At 35.6% G+C, this 9,320-nt stretch overlaps 1 protein-coding gene across 1 annotated transcript; it reads left to right on the forward strand.

Annotated features, from left to right (window-relative positions):
* The first annotated feature begins 5 nt into the window (after positions 1-5).
* On the forward strand, positions 6-1,049 carry anks4b (ankyrin repeat and sterile alpha motif domain containing 4B). Its single transcript, XM_016229470.1, has one exon. The coding sequence runs from the start codon at positions 6-8 to the stop codon at positions 1,047-1,049; it is 1,044 nt and encodes a 347-aa protein (XP_016084956.1).
* Positions 1,050-9,320: the final 8,271 nt, after the last annotated feature.

The following is a 9,320-nucleotide window of genomic DNA, read 5'->3' on the forward strand; positions in this document are numbered from 1 at the left end:
GTCACATGCAGATCGTCAGCTTCTTGGTGAACTTTGGAGCCAACCTCTTCGCTCTGGACAATGACTTCCACACTCCCATGGACGTGGCCGCCTCTCGAGACCACATGGACTGCGTCCGCTTCCTGGACACCGCTGCCGCCCAACAGACAGGCCAGAACGCTAAAAGGGTGGCGCGTCTGAAAGAACAGGCCACCAAAGATGCCGAGCGCAGAGTGAAGCAGTGCGAACGCGTCAAGAAGAGACATCAGAATAAGATGGACAAGATGTACCGCAGTGGATCTGTCTCGGAAGGAAGTTCCCTTTCCAGCTCGGGTACCTTGAGCAGCATGAACGGAGAACAGTTCTCCAAACTCATAGCCGCAGACACCAACGGATCGATCTCTTCTACGATCAAGGGAACCCTCCAGCGCAAATTTGGGAAGAAAGACAAAGAGACAGTGAGTAGACAAGGGGACGGCAATGTTATTTTTGTCAAACAAGACAGCGGCTCCCAAGAGAAACCTGGTTTTGTTGACGTCTTCAATGAGCAGGATGAAATTCAGGATGATGATGATGACGATGCCAAGAGAGATTCAGACGACGAAGGAGCCAGTCTGGGCAAGTCTATTTTCGAAAGACCTGGGCTTGGGAAAATGGTGTTCCGCAGGAACTTCTCCATGGAAATGGCCATGGACCATGAAGACCTCCCCAGCGGCAATGCAGAAGACCTAGGGTACCTCATCCGTCAAGAGTTGTTTGAGACTGTGGAAGAAGGTCTGGAGGGTTTGGACAAGAATTCAGAGCTTCCTTGGAATGAAGAGGAGATCGGTCTGGATGAGCAAGAGGAGACCTCACACTTGGATTCCTTCTTGGCGTCAATTGGCCTGTTGGACTACGGTCCTGTGTTCACCCGTGAACACCTGGATCTTGACGCCCTCATGCTTTGCTCAGATGACGATCTTAAAGGCATCCGCATCCAGCTGGGGCCGCGCAAGAAGATCCTGGAAGCGTCAGCTCACAGGAAAGCTGTGCTGGAGCAGCCTGGCGTTATGAAGGACACCTTCCTTTAATAACGTGCACCACTCAATCCCGCCATACACAAACATTCACAGTTTCTCTCCACTGACACCATCATGTAGTTGTTTCATAGCTCACTTTCTGTGATTTTGAAGATTGTATGAAGTAACACAGCAGTTAAAAATGTCCTTATTGTAGTAAAATAAGTTTAATCTCCAAAACAAACATCTGACTTGTATGAGAATCAACCATTTTTTCCCAAGAACATGTTGATTGTTTTCATCTTTCAAATTAAAGTATCTTGCATATATCTAAATAAACACTGTTCATGTCTAGAGGTCATGCCTATCTATCTATCTATCTATCTATCTATCTATCTATCTATCTATCTATCTATCTATCTATCTATCTATCTATCTATCTATCTGTCTGTCTGTCTGTCTGTCTGTCTGTCTGTCTGTCTATCTATCAATCTATCTATCCCTGAACACATTCTTCGACACATAATATATATGGTATGGCATTATAATTTTTTAATGTCTAATGACAGATTAAATCAGATACAAAAGAGAGGCATTAATTTGGCAGTAACTTCATCTCAGATAATGCATTTGAGACGTAGCGACTAACGTCTGCAGCTCCATAACCTTGTGAAGCAGCCGCAGGTCCTTCGAGGAGACAATAAATAGGACAATTAGTTGAAAATACACTGGACAAAAGTATTGGGACACCCCCTTCTAATGAACAGGTTTGACTACTATAGTAATGAGTACAAATCTTAATGTTTAAGCATATAATGCTATTCTAGGGAATTGTGTGCTTCTAATTTTATAGCAACAGTTTGGAGAGGACCCTTTTCTATTCTAACATGACAATGCCTCTGTGTATGAGGCAAGGTTCAAAAAGAAATGATTGATTCAGTCAGTGTGGAAAAACTTGACTGGTCTGCAGAAAGCCAGCTGAACACCTCTGGTGTGACTTTAAATGCAGACCTTGAGCCAAAAACTCATCACCAAACACTGTGACTTGTACATATATGGGTACAGTCATTTTAGACACTTCCAAAACTGTTGCAACAGTGATGGAAATATAATTTTTAAATACATGAATTATGTTTCCATCTTTGTTGCCACAGTTTTGGAAGTGCCTTTTTCTATTCTACTGAAGGGGGTGTCCCAATACTTTTGTCCATATAGTGTACATCAAGTATGCAGCTGACAATTGAATACATGCACAATAGTACATACTTTCTTTTTCTCCTGGTCTTCTTTTCCATCGCACTGGTGTTGACGGCTCCTTCAGAGGTCTGTTCTGGATGTGAGACTAGAGGGGCGTTAGAAACAGCTATATTTAATTTCAGCAGTTTCTGGTAGTTTGTGCACTGTGTATTTTGCTTTGACTGTCAGAAAAATGTAACGAGGAAACCTTGCACAGTCTCCTGCACTGATGCTACTGCTGCTGCTTCTTCCACTGAAATCTTCAGTACTTCCTCTTCAACAAGCTCTTTCTGGAGGGCCTCCTCTGGATTTAGGCTGCAGTTCTCCTTTTGCAGGGCTTGAACAGTCCTTTGGTTTTTCACATCGTCTTCCTTTATCTCCTGAGGTGAAAACTTCCAGTGAAGTACTTCCTGCGCAGCCTGCAAATGCTACTGAAAGCAAAGAAAATGTCTTGTTCCATTCGAAAGATTAGATGCAATGAATTACTTGAAACAATATATAATGAAAAGTTGAACCAATTGGCAATTTATAGCAGCCGTTTGAAACCTGTATGACTTTCTTTCTTCTGTGGAACACAAAATAAGATTTTGAAGAATGTCCCTCTTGTCTGTGCAAAGAAAGCCATTGGAACTCGTTGACTTTTATTGTATAGACAAAAACATTCATTACAATATCTTAATTTGTCTTCAACAGAAGAAAGAACGTCATACAGGTTTGGAACAACTTGAAAGTGACAGAATTCTGACAGAATTTAAATTTTTGTGTGAATTATGACTGTAAAGTATCGGTATATGCCTGATTCAAAGTCTAAGTTAAAAGTTTTTAGCCAAATAAAATTTAGTCATCGGTCTACCTTTAAATTTAGGACTAGCACAGTGTTAGGGGAAACACTGGGTCCAGGGGTGTATTCCAGAAAGCAGGTTAACTTACCGTCAGCTAAACCCTGAACTTTCGGTTGATTAACCCCAAACCTTGCTTACTCGAGGCATGTGGTTCCAAAAACGCGTCCGGGAGTAAGTTCATTCAACTCCGAGTATGTTCCTGGTTAAGACTCGAGACATTCTCAACAGAGCGACCAATCGATGAGTCGCTATGGAAATGGACCCTAAGAAAAAGCGTGCCATGCTGTCTCCTTTTTCTTCTTTTGTTCAGTGGTCGTTTACATGCTTATTTTATTTTTTTTATTATTTTTTTTTTATTAATGAAAATAGCATAAGACAGTCAGTGCTATACAAAGTGTGACATTAATTAGTAACAGTAACTGAAAATAATGTCATAATATTTTAAACATGTTAATAACTTGTTTACACGCTTAGTGCATATCGCTTCCTAATGGATGGTTGTGCAATCGTTTAAATTTTTCCCCCCGTTTAATCTTTAATCCTTGAGAATATGAATTATATTGTTTGTTTGATGCTAATTATATATTAAGTCACATCAGATATGTATTTTGACTTAGAATTGAGAAATTATAGACAATTGCTTAGTGCATATCGCTTCCTAATGGATGGTTGTGCAATCGTTTAAATTTTTTCCCCCCGTTTAATCTTTAATCCTTGAGAATATGAATTATATTGTTTGTTTGATGCTAATTATATATTAAGTCACATCAGATATGTATTTTGACTTAGAATTGAGAAATTATAGACAATGCCGATCCATGTGTGATAATATAAAATGTAATAAATAAATATAATATAATAAATTAAACATTACCTTGTCATAGTGTTTTATAATTTATACAGATAACTGTTATGTATGCCAATAAAATAAATATAATAACCATATTAGAATAATATATGACCTTATTTATTACTTATATCAGCGCTTCATCATTAACATATCATACAAATAGGCTATATATATATAGGCTATATTAGCTACATATTGTAATATTATATAATGTTGTGCGCTATCTGCTTTTATACCTGCTTTTTGGAATACCCCCCAGGAAGTGTTTGTGTGTTGTTGTTGTTTTTATTGATAAGATGTGAATGTTTAACCTGTTCAATGTTGTTCAGATGTAGGTCATGAACATAGAGAAGGAGGAGCTGATCCGTGATGGAAAGATGATCAGTCATTGTGAATAGTTCAGCCGACATCTGCAAGAGCCCCAACGGTTGCTACAGTTATGGATTCAATATTATACATATACAAATATTATTTTGATAACAGCAACAAACCTTTCAAAAGGGAACACTTACCAACAGCGCCCTCTTGAGTCTAATCATTTAAAATATTCCGAAAGCACAGCTTTATGACTGGCTGATTCTTGGAAAATAGCTAAATGACAAGCTAACGTTGGCTGAAAGACGCTTCAGAAACGAGGAAAGCTATTTGATAGGTCATTTAAAAGCGATAGACTCAAAAAAAACAACAACTGTGCTTTCAGTTGTGACCATCTATGAGTAGACTATTATTTTTTGAATCAAAACATTGTATTGCTGCTGTATCTGCAAAACATTTACCAACTGAAGAGCTCATTTGACTAGTGAAGTAAAAGAAGAAAAGAGAGTTCAAACTAAAACCTGTTATGAAGATAGTTGTTATTACAATGGGTTATTAATTATTATTATTATGTAGAATCTGCTTATCTGCATGGGTCAAATTAATTGGATGAAAAATCATATCAGTTTTAGTGTTTTCATTTGAAATAGTGCCTTACAAAGTCTTTGGTGTTTTGATGTTTAATAATGTTTTACATGAAATTGTTGACTTTTACTTGTACTACCTCACTACAATGGTTTCAATGGTTTCTACATAGATAGCTAGCTATTTGATTAAGACCACCTCCAAGCCATATACGGAGTCTCCTTATATGGCTGTAAATCATATCAAAAAGGATCTCAGATAACATTTCCGCGTTTACTGCAGAATCAGTAGCCATTTTTCTAGCACTACAGTGGTTAGAAGAAGTACGATCAACTACACTGTAAAATAAATTCCGTAAAATTTACGGTAAAAAAAACGGCAGCTGTGGTTGCCGGAATTGTACCGTAAAAGATACGGTAGCAACGTTGTAGGTTTTATGGTTTCAACTTAAATTTACAGTTAAATACCGTAATTTCATTAACTGCTTTTTCACTTCCAAAAACGGTATACTATCGTGAAATTAATGTCCAATACATGTAATGTCCAATACAGTTTTTCACTGTATATAGTAGGGGAATTTACCGTTAACCATTTAACAGGATTTTACTGTAACATTTTTACAGTCTTTTACCGTAAAATTCACGGTCATTTTTACAGTGTAGATCAGTGATATGTACTGATTCCCTTTCAGCTCTTAACAGTTTGTCAAGTGGAACATCTACAGCAAGGTGATTTTCCTTGGGGGGGAAAAATTAAGGGAAAACATTAATTAAAAGCAACATTGATAATCCCTATGGTTGCACTACATTTTCTGGAAACTTTCCATGGGAACTTAATCTGGGGAATTTTGGAAATATTCTAAATTGGAAACTTAACAGGAATTTATGGGAATTCATTGGAAATTTGGGGAAATTTATAGAAACTATCATATATAAACATAAATATAAACATTTTGTTTGATCATAAGTTGACATGAATGCAAACTAATACAAATTTTAAAAATTACATTTTTGGATTTAAAAAAATTTTTTTTGCTTATATTTGTTTCAGGATTCACTGATGAAAGAAAACTTAAAAAGAATGTCATTTAAAAAAAATAGAAATCTTTACTAATAATATATAAGTCTTTACTATCACTTTTTAAAAAATCAGTTTTAACACATCCTTGTTGAATAAAAGTATTAATTTCTTTCGAAAAAAATTTTTGCTGACCCCACACTTTTAAACTGTATTGTTTTAAAAAAGATTTCAATTTTAAATAAATTATACTGTATATAAATCTTTTAAAACGTTTTATTCATAAAAGAAATCCTGAAAAATAATGTATCACAGGTTATATAAAAAAATAATAATAATAATAATAAATAAGCAGCACAACTGGTGTAATGGCTGATGAAAATTCAGCTTTACCATCACAGAAATACATTATATTTTAAAGTATACTTAAACAGAAAAACATTATTTTAAATTGTAATAATACCTCACAATATTACTGTTTTGTCCTGTGTTTTTGATCAAATAAATGCAGGGTAAAATAACATTTTGTGTACCCACCCTAACAAAACGATAGCTGAAATGTGGAACTTTATTCACTAAAATCAGTTTAATCTTACCATATCCAGAAACTCGCTCACTCTGCTGTTATTTAATAGATTAAATGCACTAGAATTTTATTGAATAGTACGTGGAGACACGTTTAAAAATTTAAATATTCATATTAATCTAGGATTTACTGACTTTTAATGCACCTTATTTCGAAATGTACAGAAATATGTCCTTTAGTTTTTGTATTCACTATACTATTTATTACTAATGTCTCATTTCAGGTGTACTGTATAGTTTGGCTCTAGTTTTGTATCTATTCCAATTTATATGAAAAGGTTCATGTAGCGTGGATTAAAATTCATATGCACAGTAAATCCTTTTCACTGAACATGTTGAAAAATGAGTTTGAAAAAGTTGTCGGGAGCATGGTGGTGCTGTAGTTTGTTTATAGCCTAAGTTTAGCTTTTAAGTTCTGGCGCTTGTATTTAGGCATCAAAATTCATATTATTTTGTGAAGATTATCTTGATGGACAAAACGTGTACGTTTCATTAACTATGGTTTTTGCCATAATCCAAAAGCCAATGGAAAAATCCAATTGGCTTTTTGTCGAGGGAACCAGTGCGATGCCCTCAGCATAGACACAGCCCTGAGTGAGAAGCATTTTTTTTTATTCCTCTCATAATTCAGACTCATCACCTATGTAAGTTTAATTTGACACCCAGTACAGTAGGTGACGATGCATGTTGAAAAATGAGTTTGAAAAAGTTGTCGGGAGCATGGTGGTGCTGTAGTTTGTTTATAGCGTAAGTTTAGCTTTTAAGTTCTGGCGCTTGTATTTAGGCATCAAAATTCATATTATTTTGTGAAGATTATCTTGATGGACAAAACGTGTACGTTTCATTAACTATGGTTTTTGCCATAATCCAAAAGCCAATGGAAAAATCCAATTGGCTTTTTGTCGAGGGAACCAGTGCGATGCCCTCAGCATAGACACAGCCCTGAGTGAGAAGCATTTTTTTTTATTCCTCTCATAATTCAGACTCATCACCTATGTAAGTTTAATTTGACACCCAGTACAGTAGGTGACGATGATGCTCCTAAGGAGTTATTCGCCATTAACAAGAAGAAGAAGAAGAGTGAGAAGCATTCATTTCTTGCTGTAGCTGCTGGAGATACAATGTCAGTGTCAAAGAGTCATTCTTGCGTTTTTGGATGCCCCATCGAGTCTCCATAGACTCCCTTCCTCTGAGCCGCTGACACTATGCTTGAAATTAATTTTCAAAGGAAATGTCCCGGAAAATGTGGGCAAATTCCTATAAGTTTGTATCAACTATATTTGTATTACAAAATGTCAATTTGTGACACACCTATGGTACTTTACCTTCTTCAATTACTGAAAAAGGTGACATCCCTCACTGTTGTATTACCTACAATAAAGTAGCGCATGCTCGACCATTTCTTGTTGGCTACAGTGTACACATTCCCTAGTTGTAGTTTTCCAATTTTATAAAATGTACTGTTAAGTCCAGTATGGCCTCTCATCTGAGTTAGGATACTACTACTCCCGAGCGCGAGTTATTGAAGCTCCGCCCTCTTCTGAAAAGAAATGCTCATTTGTATTTAAAGGGACAAACACAAAAACAGTGCGTTTTGGCTAATGTACCCTAAAAGTGGCAGTTTTAACAAGCTATAAAAAAATGATCTGTGGAGTATTTTGAGCTAAAACTTCACATACACACTCTGGGGACATCAGAGACTTATTTTACATCTTTTGTAAAAAGGGGTATAATAGGTCCCCTTTAAGATGAGATCAATGAAGCCATGGTTTTGCACTCCAGTGTATAGTAGGGGGCGGTATGCACCTTAGACGTTGGTCTGTAACTCGCCATAAATGAAGAAGAAATATAATAACTACTAGAATTAGAATAGGCCATATTGCATTAAATGGAAATCTAAATAGAATGGAGAAACATCCGAATGGAATATGCATGCATTGTGGGATTTTTGAAACTGCTGGACATGTACTGTTGCAATGTGGAGCATATAACAATCAACGACAAATGCTAGAAGTTAATGTACTAGAAGAAGGTGGAAATATGACGTTAGAGCATCTATTGAAAAATTTGCACAAAAAAAACATATTTGATTTGCTTTGTTAAACTAAAAGACACAGGAAATTATATAAGAAATAAGAATGTAATAAGTAGTGTAACTATTTTCATTACTTTAATAAAGTAATGCAACTGATTACATTTGATTACTTTTCTAAATTTCTAACGAATGTTTTTAACGGTTTATTATTTTTATTCATTCTGAGGTTAACCTTTTATTAAACGGCCTTTAAATGGCAGGAGGCATCGTGCACATCAAAAACAGATGAAACAACAAATTAATATTGTTCAACATATCCTAGTTTTTTACAGAAAATATTCAGATGTAACCCCCTTTGTAAACATTAACATTTTCATTAACTTACTCATTAACACAAGTAACTGTACTTTAATTACACATTTTTCTCAGTAACTGTAATAGATTACAGTTACATTTATTTAGTAAAGTATGTAATCCCGTTACATGTAACACTGTATGTGTGTGTGTGTGTGTGTATATATGTATATATACAGTATGTGTATGTGTGTGTGTGTGTGTGTGTGTGTGTGGATACAGTATGTGTATGTGTGTGTGTGTATGTATATGTATATATACAGTATGTGTATGTGTGTGTATACAGTGTGTGTGTGTGTGTGTGTGTGTATACAGTATGTGTGTGTGTGTGTATGTATATGTATATATACAGTATGTGTATGTGTGTGTATACAGTGTGTGTGTGTGTTTGTGTGTGTATACAAAATGTGTATGTGTGTGTATGTATATGTATATATACAGTATGTGTATGTGTGTATGTGTGTGTATACAGTATGTGTATGTGTGTGTATATATGTATATATATACAGTATGTGTATGTGTGT

Source organism: Sinocyclocheilus grahami, unplaced genomic scaffold (assembly GCF_001515645.1).
Source record: "Sinocyclocheilus grahami isolate Dianchi unplaced genomic scaffold, SAMN03320097.WGS_v1.1 scaffold353.1, whole genome shotgun sequence".
Lineage (NCBI taxonomy): Eukaryota > Metazoa > Chordata > Actinopteri > Cypriniformes > Cyprinidae > Sinocyclocheilus > Sinocyclocheilus grahami.

Coding starts and splice junctions, on each gene's coding strand:
- anks4b (XM_016229470.1), top strand. CDS start 6: ATGCAGATCGTCAGCTTCTTGGTGAACTTTGGAGCCAACCTCTTCGCT.